Source organism: Gobius niger, assembly GCF_951799975.1.
Source record: "Gobius niger genome assembly, chromosome: 2".
In the NCBI taxonomy this organism is placed as follows: domain Eukaryota; kingdom Metazoa; phylum Chordata; class Actinopteri; order Gobiiformes; family Gobiidae; genus Gobius; species Gobius niger.
Window position 1 is genome coordinate 25,033,971 of NC_136853.1, and position 19,937 is coordinate 25,053,907.

Genomic DNA, 19,937 nt, shown 5'->3' on the forward strand with positions numbered 1-19,937 from the left:
GATAACAAGAGAGTCCGGGAAAGTCCGCTCCACATGCAGTACCTGCTCCGCGAGTGTGCGCTGAGCTACGTGCACGTCTGCGTCCGGTGGGATGTAAACGACAGCCAGAATGAATGAAGCAAACTCGTGTAGGGAGAAAAATAGTTAACAGTTAATGAATAGATATTCCAGAGCAGGAGAGCGGTGTTGGGAGATCACAGTCACATCAGAACACCAGCTGTTGTTGATGTAGAAACAGACCCCACCGCCTTTGTTTTTCCTGGAGAGTGGGTCCTTTCCGGTCACTCTTTTGGTTGATAGATCGACTAAATCCGCAGCTGACTTTAAAAAAACTGGTCCGTAGGGGTGATAGACCTGATGTTCAGTAGCTCTTCACAGGTGTAAGAGCGGACACACAATTAACGCACAAAAATAGAACAAAGCGCATGAGAGCACCAAGGCGCCATCTTGGAATGTCAAATAAGTTAAATGTCTGTTGTTAATTTTATACCACATATCGACAGTATGTATAGCCTACTTATCATAAACTATTTGGCAGTATATTTGTGTAGCTACTCCTCATAAAATCAAATAAGTGTAGTTGATAACTGACATGCAAAATCTTTGAGGATAATAATGGGCAATGTTTTCCCGTTTTGTCTTTTCAGGCTGGTATGGTGGATCAGCCAAGTCTTTATCAAGCCATGTAACTCATAATTCATGGAAAAACAGGAAGGACCAAGTGCCATTGGGAAACCCAGTGGGCTCAAACCCCCAAGTAAAATAGCTCGTCCGCCTGGGGCACCTACAAGGACATCTCCATCCTCTGGTCAGAGTTACTGTATTTTTATCTTGTTTTATGTAATTGCAAAAGTTTGCCTTTAAACATTCATGAAGACCTTTTTTTCCAGGTACATCTAAGCCAGGTCCCTCTGAGAAGTCCCCTGCTGGTTTGACGTCTCCAACTCAAGATGCCACAGTAGATTTTCAGATTGGGGAGAGGGTCTGGGTCAATGGTAATAAACCTGGTTATGTACGATTTATTGGAGGAACACAATTTGCCCCTGGTCAGTGGGCAGGTATTGAATTGGATGAGCCAATCGGGAAGAATAATGGTTCTGTGGCGGAGGTTGTGTATTTTAAGTGCGAGGATGGTCGAGGGATATTTACTCGACCTTCAAAGTTATCAAAGACTGCTCTCCCAGAGAAGGAGGCCAATGGGGGTCCCGCCAGCCCAGCACAAGCAGGCTCTGCTCCAAATGAACCAGTACCTTCTGGCACTTCCTCAACTGGTAACAACCACATGATGAAAAACATTGCAATGATTTCTGTGTATGCATATTATTGTGACACGCCTTTGTTTTCAGCTCAGGGATCTGGCATCAAGACGAGCAGCACACTAGCTCGAAAGTTTGTATCGAGTGAGTCTGTTTCCATTCTGTCAGATCCAGACTCCATAAAGAAGACCAAGCGGGAGCTGAGATTAGGAGACCGTGTGCTGGTGAAACATCTCAATATATCAAGCCTATACCTGATTCTTTTTTTTTTTCTTTTACAAACAATGAGAGGGGGAGCACATACATCCAAAATGGTTAGGAATGAGTTTGAACCACAACTAACTTTCCTGACACATTTCTAACGGTCTAGTACGTCACAGGAAAGGGTTTGACAACTTTCCGGGGGCAGTACTGTCATGGTAATGTAGTGGTACTAGTACTGGTCATGTTCAAACAAAAAATGTTTTGGATGTTTAGACTGAAGCAAAACACACATTTATTCCATTACTATATAAAAAAAAAAAATCTGGTATAAGGCCTTTAAATCTTTAGTGCTTTTGTAACTTCAAGTTCTCTTGTGATTATTATGTTTTCGTTATTGGTTTTGTTAAGGTTGGTGGAACTAAGACTGGTGTGGTGAGGTTTCTTGGTGAGACAGACTTTGCCAAAGGAGAGTGGTGTGGAGTGGAACTTGACGATCCTCTCGGTAAAAACGATGGAGCTGTGGCCGGGACCAGGTATAGAAACGGTCATTTGGATAAAGTTATGTACATTTTGTGTTAATAACCTGTGGTTATTTTAGGTTCTTCCAGTGTTTGCCTCGGTATGGTCTGTTTGCCCCTGTCCACAAAGTTACGAGAATTGGTTTTCCCTGTACAACTCCTATAAAGACAAAAGCACCACGACGGAAATCAGGTGTCATAAGGAGTCCCAGTGCCTCCTCTATCAGTTCAATCAGCTCTGCCACTTCCTCAATCAGCGGAAAGCCGAGCAGAGCTGGACTGGTAATTACTATTACTTAATTAATTAATGAAATCTTAACAGAAACCACCAGGTCAAAACTTTGTTCACATGTTTTAGCTGACAGAGACATCGGCACGGTACGCACGCAAGATTTCAGGTACTACGGCATTGCAGGAAGCTCTGAAGGAGAAGCAACAGCACATTGAACAGCTTTTAGCTGAGAGAGATCTGGAACGATGTGAAGTTGCAAAGGCCACAAGCCATGCAGGAGAGGTGCAGCAAGAGATGGTTCTACTGAGGAAGTGTCGAGACCAGGTTGGACTCAAGTTGCCACAATTTTAAGTTACCCTAATTTTGGAGTGCAGTAATCATAAGCATTCTTCACAATATCAAATGTTGTTTTATTTTTAGTATGCCATAGACATGGAAACAAAGCTGGATCAGCTGCGCTCATTGGTTGAAGCAGCGGACCGAGAGAAAGTAGAGCTGCTCAATCAGCTTGAAGAAGAGAAAAGGTAAGTTATCTGTCCATATTTCTCAATGAAATATGATGATCTGATATAAAAAATACTGTGTAATCTGTTGTACAAGGAAAAGCTATTGAAGGGAAAATCGTTGTGGTTGGTGGAACTAAGACTGGTGTATTGTTATTATTTCTCTGTTCTCGTGTCGGTGGGGCTGTTTAATTTGGGAACTTTTAACTAAGAACGGGGTAGGCGTTTATAAGAGTTGTTTTCATCCTACTCCCATTCTTCATTGCTTTTATTGTATTCGATAAATTGTAGCTTTCTTTGTTATGCATTACCATGAAACCCGAATGAATCAAATGAAATGGATTAAATGCATGTCTTTGACAGGAAAGTTGAGGATTTGCAATTTCGTGTTGAAGAAGCTTGCATTACCAAAGGGGACCTGGAGGTAAATCAAATTCTACCCTCAAAAATGTTTTTGCTACAAAGTCAAGCACATACGAGCGATCACCGAATGCTTTGGTGAAAGGTAGGCGAACAGCTGATGAATCCAGGCCTCTAACGGTGTTTTATAAAGTACCATTCTGTTACAGTGCAAGGAGAGCAATGCCCTGTTTGGGAACATTCACTACCAGCTCCCACAGTAGTTGCTCCCTTTCCAGATCATAAATAATTCACATATTGATACATATACATAGACTCAATCTTTAACCTCACAGAAAACTACATGCAATATATCATGGAACTATTATTATGAATTGCCCATCACAGTCATTGCGATCGTTCGTATGCTGTACTCTGTTAATGGTTTCCAAAATGTTTACTTCTTCAATCCTGTTTTGATGATTTCCATTTTACTCACATGTACCCTCACTGCATTCATTAATATCTCTTGTTTTAACTTCATCTGTCAATCTTTTTATTATTCCATATTTAACATTTAGGGCCCGATCTTACGTAAATACAGACTGTAGACTAGACTTTTGCACAGACGGGGCACACAGTGTTCATACCTGGCGCAGTAAGTGGGCTACACAGACTCCCTTGGCCATGTTGTGCACAGCAGTGGGCCCTCCCCAAGCACTACCTCCTACTAGACTGGAATATTTTCCGCTACTGTACATGCGGGTGTTTTGATCATGTTTTTGCCGTGTGTATTTACCCCACACTCTTTAATACCGGCGCTAGAGCAGAGGTCACAAAATGGTGGACCTCCTGAAACGTGCGCCAACCTGTCCTTAGATACAGACTTTGGACCTGACCGTAAATCTCCTCAGTCGAGCGGTCGCTTGGTCAGTCTCTCTCTTTCTCTCCATCTCCCTCTCCCTCCCTCTCTTTCTTTTAAAAATGTCTTTCTCTCCATCTCCCTCTCCCTCCCTCTCTTTCTTTTAAAAATGACTGAGGAAGACTGAAATACGGCTCACTAGACTTTTAGAACAGCAAAGACCCTAATTATCTGATTAAATATGCACGCGGGATTGTTAACTGCAAATAGCGCCAGTCGTTCCCAATCGTTTTCTATAAACAAAAATTAGCAGTGAGCAGGTCTGACCCTGGACTAAACCAGGTCTAAGCAGGGTTAGGGTAAAACACAGCACTGCATTGGCAACATTGTGTAAATAGTAAAAAATTGAACAGAATTGAATGAGAACAGTAATTATTATTGGATTTAATAAAGTCTTAAAAATCCCCATATAACTGTAAATTAACCCTGTATGTTCTGGACCTTTGCTTGCCTTAATTTTTTTTCCCATTTGGACCTCAATGACACTCGAGCCTGACCATCGATATATTCGGGAGCTGGACAGTGTTTAACTCACAGTGGGAGAAATAGCTTGTAGGTTGTCCTGTTTGTATTTATTCATTTATTTGATAGGGACATGTGTGAACAATAAACATGTATCACACTACAACATTTATAGCCAAGCCTAATTTGCAATGTCCGTCCCTAGAAGGGCTTTTCAAATTCCCACAGAAAGTACAAAAAATACATTTACAGTAACATTAATTAATTAATTCTGACATTGCACAAAGGAAGTGCATTGAGTGCAGACTAAAAATGATTGCATACCCCCCCAGATCTAAGTCCTGTTTCAGCTCAGGAGGCAAAGAGTTCCAAAGTTTAGCACCCTGGACAGTAAAAGCTGACTGTCCAAAGGTCTTTTTTCTAACGGGTACTTTCACATTTCCATTAGCAGCTCCTCGTGTGATGGAGCCCACTGATCGAAGTGGAACTATGAGCCGTCTGAGAACATCAGGGGCTTGGCTGTGCAGACATTTGTACATTAATTTTAAGTTACAGAATTTAATAAAATTTTCAAAGTTAAGAAAGTTTAACCTCTGCAATACTCCACAATGGTGCGTCCTGACAGATGTTTTATCTAAAAAATTTTAATGCTCTATTGTAAATCAGTCTTAAAGGCCTGATTGTTGTGGCTGTTGCCTGTGACCAAGAGGTTATGCAGTAACTAAGATGAGAGAAAATCATTGCATGCATAAATACACTTGCTGCATGAAATGGTAAACAGCCCCGTATGATTCTGAAACTGTACAGGTTTGATTTGGCTGTTCTTGTGATCTTTTTGACATGACTTTCAAATGTTAGATGGGAGTCCAAGATTAGGCCCAGATATTTAACTTCTTTAACCTGGGCAATGCCTTGACCGTTTATTGTCAGATGCAGTTCTTCCACGGGGTGTAATCTGGAAGCAAACAAACGGACACTGTCTTACTCAGATTTAGTGTTAGTCCTGAGTTTTGAAACCACACTGACACAGAGTTAAGGTGTTGCTGCAGCTGCGCAGTAATGGCTTCAACACTTTTGCCACTCACAAAGACCACTGTATCATCTGCATACATTTGGAAACCTGCGCCCGGACAGATATTTGGTAAATTATTTATGTACAGTGCAAAAAGGAGAGGCCCAAGAATTGATCCCTGGGGGACACCTGTTTTCAGTGTTTTGAAGGGTGACTTTTCATTATTAATTATTACACATTGTTGTCTATGTTCCAAATAAGTCTTGAACCACTGTAATGTTGTATTGTCAAAGTTCAACTGGGATAGTTTCTGTAAAAGTACATTATGATTGAGTATGTCAAAAGCTTTTTTTAAATAAAATAAAAAAAAAAACGCTCCAACTATTTGGCCTTTGTCAATTGCTTGTTTAAGTTGTTCAATAAAATAGCAATTGGCCGTTTCTGTCGAATATTGGGTCCGGAATCCGAATTGCAGAGGATGCAGTATGTCATTGATCTGTAAGAAAGACATTAGCTGATTGGCTACAATCTTTTCCAGCACCTTAGAAAAAATCGGCAAAATGCTAATTGGTCTATAATTGCATGCTAGATCTGCCTTTCCAAATTTATATATAGGTATAACCCTAGATTGTTTCCAGTCATTTGGAAATTGTCCCTTTTTAAAGGAAAGATTTAGCAGATGAGTGAAGGGTTTTGCCAGTATTTCTTTATTTCTTTTAAGAAAGGAAGTGTCAATGTTAAAAAGGTCTTTAGCGTGACTATTGTTTACTTTTTCTATGACAGCTAGCACCTCTCGCTCAGTTGTTTGTTCAAGAAAAAATGCATCAGTTAGATTATTTGGTTGCTGATACTCTACTCTGGTATTCAAATCAAAGCAATCCGACAACTCCTGAACCGATGATGTAAAATAGTTATTAAGTTCCTGGGCGATGCGCTTACTATCATTTACAAACTCTTCCCCGATTTTGAGTTCACACAGGTGGGACTGCTTTCCTTTGGGTTTCACAATGTTGTTAATTGTCTTCCACATTGCTGATGGATTTCCTCTTGCCTCAGTAATTGCCGTGATATAAAAGTTGCTTTTAGCAAGTCTCATATCCTTTATCACGCGATTTCTTCGGCTCTTATATAAAACCATGTCAGTGTTAAGCTTGCTTTTAATTCGTCAGCACACGTAGCACACCACGCCTCAGTCGACCCCATCCATCCATCCATTTTCTTCCGCTTTATCCGGGGCCGGGTCGCGGGGGCAGCAGTCTCAGCAGAGATGACTTCCCGATCCACACACACCTCCTCCAGCTGTTCTGGGAGCCTTGCCACCGAGGACCTTTCTCACCACCTCGGTGACTTCAGCCTGGGTGATGGACAAGCCCTCCTCCGAGTCCCCAGCCTCTGCTTCCTCATTGGAAGACGTGACGGCGGGATTGAGGAGATCCTCGAAGTACTCCTTCCACCGCCCGACAACATCCCCAGTCGAGGTCAGCAGCCCCCCACCCGCACTGTAAACAGTGTTGGTGAAGCACTGCTTCCCCCTCCTGAGGCGCCAGAATCTCCTCGAGGCCGATCGATAGTCCTCCTCCATGGCTTCTCCGAACTCCTCCCAGACACGAGACCTCTCAGCTGCCTCCGGAGTCCCACAAGCCAACAAGGCCAGGTAGGACTCCTTCTTTAGCTTCACGGCATCCCTTACTTCCGGGCGCCACCACCGGGTTCGGGGATTGCCGACGCGACAGGCACCAGAGACCTCACGGCTACAACTACGAGCAGCCTCATCGACAATGGAGGAGGAGAACAGGGTCCACTCGGACTCCATGTCCCCAACCTCCCTCGGAATCTGGGTGAAGATCTTCCGGAGGTGGGAGTTGAAGACCCCGCTGACAGGGATCCACCAGACGTTCCCACCAGACCCTCACAACACGCTTGGGCCTGCCAGGTCTGACCGGCTTCCTCCCCTGCCAGCGGATCCAGCTCACCACCAGGTGGTGATCAGTTGACAGCTCAGCCCCTCTCTTCACCCGAGTGTCCGAGACACGCGGCCGGAGATCAGATGACACAACTACAAAGTCGATCATCGACCTCCTGCCTAGGGTGTCCTGGTGCCACGTGCACTTGTGGACACCCTTGTGCTCGATCATGGTGTTCGTTATGGACAATCCGTGACCAGCACAGAAGTCCAATAACAGAACACCACTCGGGTTCAGATCGGGGAGGCCGTTCCTCCCAATCACTCCTGTCCAGATCTCACTGTCGTTACCCACGTGGGCGTTGAAGTCCCCCAGTAGAACAATGGAGTCCCCAGTCGGAGCACCATCTAGTGCCCCTCCCAGGGACTCCAACAAGGCCGGGTACTCTGCACCGATGTTGGGCCCGTAGGCCGAGACAACGGTGAGAGACCTGTCCCCAACCCGAAGGCGTAGGGACGTGACCCTCTCGTTCACCGGGGTGAACCCAACACGTGACGGCTGAGCTGGGGGGCTATGAGCAAACCCACAACATTGCTCCTCGGATCATTCGGGCACTCAAACAACCCCACCACGTTAAGGTAGCAGTTCACGGGGTTCAGTCGACCCCTTCTTTTCTAATCAATGCTCTCAGGCTTCCAGAGAAAGCACTACCGCACCGTTTCACGCAAGATACCAACTTCGTCTCGAACAACGTTGTCGTTGCGCCAGGCGTAAGATCGGGCCCTTAATATTGTGTCTCACTATTTTTCTAATTTTGTATGTGAGCTTATAATACACCATTTACATGTTTTGCATTGGATTAAATATTTGCCATTTTACTTCTTCTTTTTTTTCACCTTGTGACCTAATTACATAACAATTTAGACAAATGCTACAGGACTCTGGAGTGCTTTCTGATTCTCTTGTGTCATGTCTGTGGTTTGGCATGCAGGTGTTGCATTGGTGTCTGTTCTCCTTTCTTCCTGCTTTCTTTTTACTAACAGACGCAGACGAGACTGGAGCATGCCCACGTAAAGGAGCTAGAGCAGAGTCTGCTTTTTGAAAAAACCAAAGCTGAAAAACTCCAGAGGGATTTAGAGGATTCTAGGGTAATGTTGACAGTGTTACAGCAAGAATGTACTTCTCCAACACCAACATTATTTTTTACTAGCTGTAATTATTTTTGGTTTACTTTGAGTGAGTTTATAAGCATTTCTAAGACACATCACACAATATGATAACAACAAGTTTGTAAACTAATCAAAAGTACTTTCTAATACTTTGTTTGCTCTTACAAATGTGCAGAGAAACATAATAGATTATTGTTTATTAGATAATAAAAACAAATATCTAGAGTAGATAAGTGTTCGCTGAATCTGGAAAATGCACTATACTTAGTTTTTGAAGTGCAACTAAACTGCTCAAGCTTGTTCCTGGTATTATTGTGCAGGTGGCCACCGTGTCGGAGCGATCACGCATCATGGAGCTGGAGAGAGAGGTGGCCGATCTGCAGCTCAGGCTCAGGGCTGTTCAGCAGCAGGAGGACGCAGTGTCCCTTTCTCAACAACAGATATGTAGCCTCAAAACACAGGCACAAGCCCAAGAGAAAAAGGTCAATTCTAATGACAACATATGTAATTTATTAATGTATTATTAATTTATGATCAGAGAGACCTACCAAAGAATTTGAAATATTCTGTCCGTAAAGGAACAGGCTGCCGTTTTTCCACACTGAGATATGTTCTTACATGAGCTTAAGACGAGTTGATGTGTACCTGTCTGGTCTTTGTGCGTGCGCTCAGTCACGCAAAAACACCTAGCATGTTGTTAGCATTTAGCATCTCCTCCTCTCCTCGTGGATCCAAACATGGGTGAAGTTAGAAGCGACCAAGCTCTTCCACGTTTTCCCTATATAAATACAGTTGCATGAGTAGTTACACGATCCAAGTATAGCCACACAAAATTAAGCATGTCTAGGAGGATAAAAGGTACTACATTGTACGGCGTAATAACACCTTAGGAGCACATCGACGTCCGCGCAGTAAAGTGAAGATATTACTGCGCACAGTAAACAGGGAAAACGTGGAAGAGCTTGGTCGCTTCTAACTTCACCCCCGTTTGGCCCCATAGAGGAGTGGAGGAGACGCTAAATGCTAACAACATCTTTGGTCTTTTCGCGTGACTGAGCGCACACAAAAAGACCAGACAGATACGCATCTCAGCTCAGGTAAGAACATAGCTCAGTATGGAAAAACGGCAGCCTGTTCCTTTAAGAGAAGTGTTTAATTATGAAGTATATAAATAAACTAGTCGTTTCTTCTGAAATGCAGTTAAAAACGGTTTGGATGTGAGGAGAGATTTTTCAATGAGCGGCTTCCTGCTGGCATGTTGTTTTAGAAGGCAAATCGAGTGCTCTAGTGGATATTTTGAGTATTGCATCGTATGGTAGAGATGGCTGATAAAACCAGAATTAGAAACAGCACATGATTCAACGATTCACTCAAAGTGGAACAGCAGTAGAGTCATATTTGCATTTTTTACTCACGCATCATTGTTTTATTTACATATCAGATTTGGGACCCTTTAATGCAGGCAACATCAAATGGTAAATTAGGTGTCTTAAAAAACAGTTGAGGAAACTATTAAATGATTTGGGTGGTTCATCTGACATTATGGCCTTGTTGATTTAGTGTGTGTAAATGTGACGATTAAGCCTTTACTTTGCTGTGTGATTGTCAACAGATCAGTGAGCTCAGTGTTGACCTGGAGAGCAAACAAAAGGACCTTCAGTCCATGCTTCAAAATAAGAGTTCACTAGAGCAGCAATTAACCAGTTTGGTAAGAACCCATACCACAACAGACACATTGTCACTGCATCACAATAACCTGTAAATAACAATCCCTCACACTTTTTATGCTTTGTAGTACTATTTTGTGCAATACACTATTACATAAAACTGGATCTTCCAACACTGATAGTCACTGACTCCACACCTTTTGGGCTTATAATACATTGTTTTGTTTTGTCACATGGCATTGAGAAACTAGATTCATTTAAGAGGTTATTTTTTGAAGATGTCTCACATGTTTTGTAGATCCAATTATTAGCTCAAGGTAAAAGAATGTCTTGGTCTTCCTCAGAGTCACACAGATGTTTGTTCTTTTTCAGAGGAAAGAAGCTGAAGAAAACAGGAAGACAATGCAAGGTTAAGAGCGGTTTCATCTGGACTGGACATGTATTTGATTTTGTAGTCTATTGTCCTTCAAGTTTTTTGTCTTGGTGTTTTTTGTTACTCAGAGCTGGAGCACAGTGTCACTCAGACAAATAAAGACTACAAATCCTTGAAAGAGGAGAGCCAGCGCAGAGAGAGTGAGCATAAGATCCAGCTGACAGATGTGAGTACAAACATACGTTCATACATGTATCATAGATGTATGTATGCACTTTATGAAGTTAATTACAAGGTATCAATGTTTCTGTGATTTCTATGATGATATATCTTCATGAGGCGTGATGTGCAGAGTTCTCTCATTGTGCTAAAGATTGTGAAATTGTTGAAGCATTTTCAAGTCATTTCATTGGAAAGAAACATTTTTAAGTCTTAATTCAAAGTGATCTACACAAGGGCCCGATTGATTTTTGGGGTTATACTGATATATATATCCCGATATGAAGTCGGCTGGCTTGGCCGATTGCCGTTTTTTTTTAATCTCTTAAATCGACCAAACATTTATTATTGTAGTAAAGGTTTTGAATCATAGAAATATAGCTAATAGAGGTCACCTGATGTGGATTTTTTTAAAGGCTGATGCTGATGTGCACCGCTGATGCATTTTTATAAATGGTCTTGTCTATAATCCTGTGTATATGATGCTTCTTAATGTGTTGGTGCTGTATGAGGGGCATAGCGCTGACATTCATGTTTAATAGGTACTTCAGCTTGTTTGAAAGTCAAAAATCAGCAGATCTCTTATGGTTCCGAAATTATACGCAAAAGTCTGCAACATAAATATATAAGCTTATATAAACTACTTTTCACCACGATGTTTCCCTGCTCTCCTGAGGCTTAAAGGAATAGTTCACCGTTTTTACATACTGAGATATGTTCTTACCTGAGCTTAGATGAGTTTATACGTATATGTCTGGTCCTTATGCGTGCCTGTGGAAGAGCGTGGTCGCTTCTAACTTCACCCCGTTTGGAGCTATAGGAATACATTGGGAGAGGCCAAATGCTAACAACATCTTTGTTGTTTTGCGTGACTGAGGGCACGCACAAAGACCAGAAAGGTACGCATCAACTCGTCTAAGCTCAGGTAAGAACATATCTCAGTCAAAACGGTGAACTATTCCTTAAAGAGGTTGTGGGGACTAAATTAAAGCTCTGACTGAGCTCTTTCCAGTTCAATAAACGGTCACTTTGGTTCGGGAGATAAAAAAACATTTATCTACATGTGTACAGATTGCTGGTTTTCAAATCTTTTTGCACGACGGTGACTTCCCACTGATTGTTTTTTTTTACTTCAGATAAATGACAAATATTCCTGGGCTATCTTGCATGAACAGCGTGTTTGAGATCTCCCCACAGTGGTTCAATGATATTGAGGTCAGAAGACTGAGTTGGCCACTCCAGATCCTTCACTTTATTCTGCTGGAGCCAATGACAGGTCGACATGGCCTTGTGATTTGGATCGTTGTCATGTTGGAACGTCCAAGTGCTGATGAGCGTAAATTCTAGTATGTTTTGATAAGCTGCTGCATTCATCTTGCCATCAATTTTGACCATGTTTCCGTTGCCTTGGTAACTCACGCATCCCCAAAACATCTGCGAACCACCTCCATATCTCATATGGCCATCTCAGTCTCTTGACCTCAATATCACGGATCCACTGTGGGGAGATCTCAAACGTGCTGTTCATGCAAGACATAGCAGGAACTTATAGGAACTGGAGGCTTTTTGCCAAGAAGAATGGGCTGTTTTACCATTAGATTATATACAGAACCTTCTCCACAACTACCACAAAAGACTCTAAGCTGTCATTGATGCTTAAGGCGGCAATACACAGTGTTAGGAGCGGGGGTGTGTAAACTTTTCAACAGGGTCATTTTGGTATTTTATTTTGGTGATTTGAAAAAGAGTTCACAGATTTTCTTTTTTTTTTTTTTTTTTTTACAATAAATTGCTTCACAACATCACTGACCACGAGTGGAAAAAAAAGTGTTTCAGTCATATTCTTTGAGAAATGGCCTAAAAATCCACCAGGGTGTGTAAACGTAAAGACGGTTGAGAACCTCTGACAGACTGTGTGCACATTTAGCGGGAGGATGCTCTTACAGCTGCTGCCTCCTGCTGCCTCCTGCTGCCCCTGCGGCTCCAGGACGTGATGTAATTCTGCTCATGTCAAAATGTGCACTCTGTGTGCAATAATGTCTGGTGCACACATCACAGGATCTTTGTCCTGTTTTTTCTGACCTCTGTCAGATACACACTCAGTTTTTGACCCCATTACATTATCATCTTACAAATAGGGTATAAACAATAACAGGTTTAGCATTTTGATGCCAAATAGACATGTTTAGACTATCCATGTGTGTGACAAAACAAGACTGTGAGGTCGAGGTCTAGGAGGAGCTTATTCTGACTTACATAATGGAAGTGTCAGGCTGTTTTAACGTAAGCAGTGAGAGAGTCGACGCTCCACTTCTTTCACAGCTGTGTATGACGTTGGAGGAGAGCTAATGCTTTATTGATGCTCCACTTGTGGTAGCGAGCATGTTCTGCATCTGACATTAGAGAGACACTGCTGGTGTTTTAAAGGCACTGTGGATTGACTGACTGGAATCTGGCACAAGGGTGAGCTTTGGGTTATGGACGTAGCTCTGCATCAGGGTTACTCTGCAAACACTTTGCTCCATTACCAGGTAGGACACTCTTGCTTTAGTACTCAGTTCAACAAAGGTATATATTTGTGTTTAATGGTATGTTTTTTCCCCATGGGACTGAAGATGACAATTAGCTCTAAGCTAAATCTGGTATCTAGTTGCCTCTTCACAAATATGCTTTGACCATTCAGATAATCGGATAAATGTATAGAGAACGAGTTAAAATATAGAGCCTAACTGTTCGGTTACATTGAAGCTTGTGTTCATGAAGATTGTCTCCTGGAGAACGACCCCGGTAGTGGCTTTGCTCTGGGTTGTGTGTGGTTGTTGTGACAACTTTCATATATGTTGTAAGAAAGACTATGTTGATTGTAGGCTTCGCAAGTGTTTTTCTGTGTGCAAAATGAGGGCGATTGTTGACAGTGTGAGTAGAGTCCGATAAAACTGAGTACGGATAGATCTGTTGAATTGACTTGTCGCACACGTCAGTCATTGACGGGCTCTGCATGTCCCGTGCAGAGCCTGGAGCGCTCCAAAACAGAGCGACTCCTGGCACCGCGGCCTGTCCAGTGATATAAGCATGTGCCGCGAAACTGTCATGACATTACATAAAAATTAAAGTGAATCCACATTTGGTACAGATTAGGCCTTTTAAAGTTACTAGGAAGCGTTACTTCCAGTTCCTCTAGTTGCATAATAAGTTCTACTTTGAACCTCGTTAAGATCCAACCATGCAAAATGTGATTTGTTTTTTCATTTTTCAGCTGTTTTCAACGTTTGATCATTTTTTAGGCATAATTCTTGCATATGTAACCAATTTTCAGCCTACATAAAAAGGCTTTGTGCTATTTGTTTTTCAGCTCCATGTATATCCATGCATTTTCTCTTTGCAGCTTGAAGCTTTGAAGCAGCAGAATGCTAAATTTAAGGAGGAACTTGTTCTATCAAGGGAACGGAGCAACTCTGAAAACCAGCGCATCGGAGTGCTCAGCAAGGAAATGTAAGACCTCCCAATGAACAACGTGTATTTTCCGTGTGTTCGACTCACATGCGTCATGATGACAAAAGCATTTACTGTTTGCTGTAGTTTGAAAAATTATTCTATGAACTGGATTTCTATTAATGTGTTGTTGGACAAAATAGAATAATATATTTAATCTGGAGGAACACATATTCTATAATTATGTAATTCAGCTGTTCAACTCGGTCAAGTGCAATTCTATTTATTGTTCAAGTAGCAAAATTATACGCACATCACCAGGTGCAAAGCTACTACAGTGAACAGTGAAAAAAACAGCACACTTACTCCAAAATCTATTTATTCAAAGATAATAATTCCTAAAAATTGGAAAAAATACATGACATGTGTTGTTACTGCACCCAACAATTACTGTGAGGTTTCAACAGTAAAAACTGATCAAAATAGGATTAGCCCGAATGTGAGATATGTGTATTTGGATCGGTCTTCCTCATTGAGGCTATTTATAGCTCAGTGTGTAGCAGTGTGTATGAGAGTGTGTGTGCTTTGTCACACCCCTGAGTCACCAAAGCACTGCTGTTGTGGATATTTGATGTATCATTGCATTATGTCATCATTTCTCACAAATAGGCCCAGCAAAACGGTGTGCTTTGACGTCTGATTTATTTATGAACATGAGCAGCGTTGCTCCCTTACAGCAGCTCATCCATCCTCAAACTGTCCCTCCCGTTATGTAACGGATGTACCTCTCCTCCTTGGACCGCCTGGCTCCAACATGGCCGCCGCCTGCACAGTGACATCACACTAGTGTATGGCTCCCTTTGAGACTGACAGGACTTAGAGCTTAGCTTTGTTGTTGGAATCAATTGAGCTTTTGTGCACAGTGAGAGCTGTTTGCATTAGAACTAGCACCAAGTACAGTTTGGTTCTTTTTGTATTTGATATGCCTGTAGCATAAAACATTTAACAAACTGGTCATCGCAGTCTCTCATTAGAAAGTATTTAAATGCAAAATAACCCGAGAGGGAAATTCTCTACTGTATGCAGGATGTAGTTTAGATGTTAAAAAAAAATCCCCTGAACATTAATGTCCAAAATTCAACAACCATATAATGCAATATTTCACTCAAATTACCAGAATTACCAAGTTTCAGGCAGGCTATCATGACCCTGATTTGCTGATTGATTTGATCAATTTTGCAATTTCGCTTTTAACCTTTTTATAACCAGGGGCTTTGGGTGGAAACTAGCTATTAAGATACGTATAATCTGGTGCAGTGTCTCTGAGACACTCTGTCTCTGAGATAAATGTCAGAGATAAGGTTTATTTTTCTGAATGATATTTATTTACAATGGAATATGTTGTGAATTGTTGTAGCAGCAGAGGTAAGATGCCAGCCATATAGTACAGCAGAATATAGAGGTGTCAGTGCAACGGTGAAGTACTACGGCACTGACACCTCTGAGCCAAGTCAAGTTAGGGCTCAGAGTTGACTCTTCTGTAGCTGCACAGTCTTTGCCCTGAGGCAGTTGTAGCGCCGCCATGAGGGCAGCACGGAGTAGAGCGAGTGTCCGGAATGTGCTGAGGCTCACAGTAGAACTGATTTATTATTGCACAGATTATAATCTGTTTTAATTTTTAATCATTCTTTCTTGTCCAGTGAGGAGCTCAGGATGGCTTCCCGGAGTTTAAATGAGGTGATTATCAAATTGAATCAGCAAAGAAGATTTCTTACTGTGACAGTAGTTTTGCTTTCAATTTAAGTGTTTTATTCATCGTTTTAAATTAGCTTTTGTGTGTTTTAGCGCAATGAGGGCCAGGACAGAGAAAATGGAAAAACAGACAAAGACAGAGAACTGGAATCACTAAGAAATGAGGTAAACTCATTACTAACTTTTTAAAACTTTTTTTTTAAATTAACAGGTAGGTATTCAGTCAGTTTATTGATGAACTTAACTTCCACTTAAATCCCTAAACTGGTTCAGATTGCTGTGCTGCGTGGAGAGAACGCAGTGGCAAAGAACCTACAGTCAGCGGTGAAGGCTCTGGAGAAGGACAAAGCTGAGCTGCAAAGTCGGGTTTGCGGTTTGGAACAAAGGCTCAGGGGAAAACAGGCCCCAGAAGGAGAAGACCAAGATATCAGTGCAGGTCAGACACGAGCGCTATAATAATGTGCTTTGTAGAGCTTTTTGTCACCTTAATTATGTTTGTTCAGGTGATGCAGCTTTTCAGCTGCTGAAAGAGGAGAAGGAGTTTGCTGAGGGCCAGGTAAAAATCCAATAAAAACAAAATAGTGAATGGGGCTGTTTTTCTAACACATCTGCCTTTTGTCAGATTAATTTCCTAAACAGTGTCATCGTTGACCTTCAGCGGAAAAACGAGGAGTTGAAGATCAAACTGAAAAAGCTGGCTTTGTCCGAGTTTAATGGAAATGATGACACAGATGGGTATGTACATAATGTGTTTACTATGGAGTAAATATTTAAGTTTTAGAGCTGATATTGATTTGGCCACATGATAATTCAGCATAATTATAATTTATAAACCTATAACGTCTATGTTTTTTGGCAGAGGTTAGCGCTCCTGCTGGTCAGGGCCTTTCTGAATGGAGTTTCCTTGTGCCTTGTTTAGATTTCCTCTCATAAATACATGTGCTATAGGGATCCCTCTGGGGCCTTGTCTGCCATTTTTGGAAATCTTTATGGGACTTGTGGCCAGTTGTTAATGAATGGGGATTGTTAACTGATGAGTCTGAACCCAACACTGGGTCTCAGAGATTATTTCTTTCAAAATGTATCTCCCGAAAGGTTTCCTTTTGAAATGATCTGGTGAAAAAATATAAAAATTTTAATGTGGGTGTTAGCGTGTGATCCTAGGACGGGGGGCTCGTGAGCCGCCTGATTGGGTGCGTTTAATGCGTAAGAATTTTACATATTTCCCACAAACTCGCTCAAACAATCCAGTCCAATCCTACAGAGCCTGTTTCTCCTCTTTCTAAAACACGTGAGAGTCCATCTTCCATATCTCTCTCTCGGTCCTAAAGCTACACACAGGTTAAACAACAGTCAGGCAGATCGTGGCACTAGGAACAGTCTCTGTGCTCATCAACTTTCTGATCACACTTTACTTGATGAAATTTTGCCTCAGATTCACAAAAAAAGATATAAATTAAAGCCATTGCCTTTTTTTTTTCACTGTTGTTATTTATTTATTTGACAGGGACACTGTACATTAATTAACATTTCTGTAAATGCACCGTAAGTAGCCAAAAGGCTATTTTTCATCCACAGTCTCTGGACAGATGTAAATAGTCTCCCTAAAACAATAAAAACATTCAAGGTCAGTACAATAATATACAAAGTAGGACACAGTCACTACATGATACAGGTCAATACAAATAGTACAAACCGTGTCATATGATACATATGACATATACAGGCTGGGGTTAAAGACAGTTTGCATGTGGACAGCTCTCTGATGTTTGCTGGGATGGAGTTCCAGTCTTTGGCCGCAGTTATAGAAAAGGTTCTGACTAAAGGCACTTTGTCTTAAATGGGACTATGCAGTCTCCTCGAGCTGCCCCTCTGGTCACCCGCTGTGAAGATGTGATAAATGCAACAAAAAACTGAAGCTCAGATGGGGCAGACACTGAACAGAGCTACAGGCCAGGGGCAAATCAAACAAACGTACTCCAGCACTAAAAAAAATAATGGTTAATAAATGGATAAAATGCTGTCCCAGTCTGAGTCGAACAGCAAAATCAGTAAGCTACTACAACTTGTAAAACATTGTGCACACCAGACCCCCGTCTTTGTACAGTCATTTTACACGATATCAGGACCTTTTTGATTACAATGATTGAACGTGAATGAAAAAAATACATAAAGCCAGGCATTAAGTTACAGTTTATTATGATTAAATATAATACCTTGTAAATGGTCGGTGCATTTGAGACTCATCACAGGATCAAAACTGAAAACTTCAGCTCTTGGACTCTGACTAGTTAGTCACCCCTATAAACTATGTTTTTTGTTGTCTTAGGATATTGTTGTAAGAACAATAGTTTTACAAAGACAAAATACATCCAATGTAAGTGAAGAATATATCTGATCATTTAGATTTGATGCGGTCTCCAAGCGGGAGAAGAAGATAACGCCGCGTCTCTTCTGTGATATCTGTGACTGCTTTGACCTCCATGACACAGAGGACTGTCCTACTCAGGCCCAGAGCCCCGACTCTGTCCCGCACACCACGTACCATGGAAACCCCGGTGATGAGAGGCCCTACTGTGACATCTGTGAGGCTTTTGGCCACGCCACAGAGTCATGCAACGATGACCAGACCTTCTGAACTGCAACACCTCAGATGTTTTTTTTTTTACAATATTTATACATATCATCACTGTCAATAATCCTAATCCTAGTCTTTGCCGAGACTCTTATCATCTTACTGCACTTCTCCAAGCATTGGCGGTTTACCAAGCAGGATGCTTGTCCAAATACTTATTTGGTGCAATATTATATTTTTAACAAACGTGATCTGTCATTTGCACTTGTATAAATGTTTGTCAGAAACACTAGTATTACTGGTATATTTATTGTGTTTTGGGGTATATTTTTATAAGGATTAAAGAAAGCACTCGCGCTCCTTATGGCATAAAGGGAAAACGAACACTTAGAGACACTGCCATGAAGTGTGTACGTTTAACTAACTTTATTTAGAGTCAAAATTATAATTTAAATTTTTACCAGTGAAAAACTATGACCACAGAACTTGACAGACTTGTTTCATTGTGTCTTCATTAGACAAGATGCTACTGTAGCACAATGAAGATTTTTATTTACTCGCGCTGACTAACCAGGAACAGAATAAGCTAGAACTGCGGTACCATATGTAGACGGTCGAATGAAACTCACCAAGATCAACGAAACCTTGGTTTTGCACTGTCCACTTTAACTTCAATATCTTGGAAACATCCAGCGCTTTAATCAGTTCTAGATAAGAAGGTGCACATGACGCTACATTGTACAGCAAGTTATTTCCTAAGCACAATATTGGATCATATTGAATCTCATTTAATTTCAAATTAAGCAATTGTAAATTGTTTAAATATTTTGATGAACTTTTACACTGTGCCATAGAAAATAAACAGTTTATTTTATTTTTCTCACCTGATATTGTACTAATGACATTGTACTTTGTAAGTCTTATTGGCAATTTTGCTTGTGCGATGTTTTATATGTAACCATCTATAAATGGTTTGAAAATTGTAAAACATTCTGATGCTGACTTGTTTTGTATGTTTGTCTTATAAATAAAAAGAAAAATATTTGTGAAGTGGCCATATTTACAGTGTCCAAAAATAAAGCCTGACTTGAACCCATTCTGTATTTGCTGCCACATCTCGCTCTTCCACGTCCTGCTCTGTGACACAATGGAAAACACACATTTACTTTATCCTGACATTGCCCTGTGTGAATGTGGCTTAGAGAAACTGATCAATCTGCAGCGTGCTTGTGAGAAGGGGATCAATTACTCCGATTTGGTGTCCAAACTTTGTCACTCGAGGGCCGCGTATCAATATTTGCCAAAGATGGTGCTCAGTGTAGTTAAACATTCACCCGTGTGCATTTAAGAGGGTTAAATCGTTATTTAGGTGATCAACCATAATGCAACTGTCGTACA

The 19,937-nt window shown here is 41.3% G+C and overlaps 1 protein-coding gene across 1 annotated transcript; it reads left to right on the forward strand.

The window, feature by feature from the left end:
* The first annotated feature begins 635 nt into the window (after positions 1 to 635).
* clip1b (CAP-GLY domain containing linker protein 1b) lies at positions 636 to 19,055 on the forward strand. The gene is made up of 20 exons (XM_079551551.1): positions 636 to 808; positions 891 to 1,271; positions 1,347 to 1,480; positions 1,869 to 1,993; positions 2,059 to 2,260; positions 2,337 to 2,534; positions 2,631 to 2,734; positions 3,077 to 3,137; positions 8,396 to 8,500; positions 8,842 to 9,003; positions 10,134 to 10,229; positions 10,561 to 10,597; positions 10,690 to 10,787; positions 14,166 to 14,272; positions 15,913 to 15,949; positions 16,058 to 16,129; positions 16,238 to 16,400; positions 16,468 to 16,520; positions 16,587 to 16,699; positions 18,371 to 19,055. The coding sequence occupies exons 1-20, from the start codon at positions 700 to 702 to the stop codon at positions 18,600 to 18,602; spliced, it is 2,589 nt and encodes an 862-aa protein (XP_079407677.1). The 5' UTR covers positions 636 to 699; the 3' UTR covers positions 18,603 to 19,055.
* Positions 19,056 to 19,937: the final 882 nt, after the last annotated feature.

What these genes read in the sequence shown, in the direction of transcription:
- clip1b (XM_079551551.1), top strand. Translation starts at nt 700, where the DNA reads ATGGAAAAACAGGAAGGACCAAGTGCCATTGGGAAACCCAGTGGGCTC. An exon ending in GATTAGGAGACCGTGTGCTG is followed by an intron (nt 1,481 to 1,868) that starts GTGAAACATCTC and finishes GGTTTTGTTAAG; the next exon opens with GTTGGTGGAACTAAGACTGG. An exon ending in GGAGCTGTGGCCGGGACCAG is followed by an intron (nt 1,994 to 2,058) that starts GTATAGAAACGG and finishes TGGTTATTTTAG; the next exon opens with GTTCTTCCAGTGTTTGCCTC.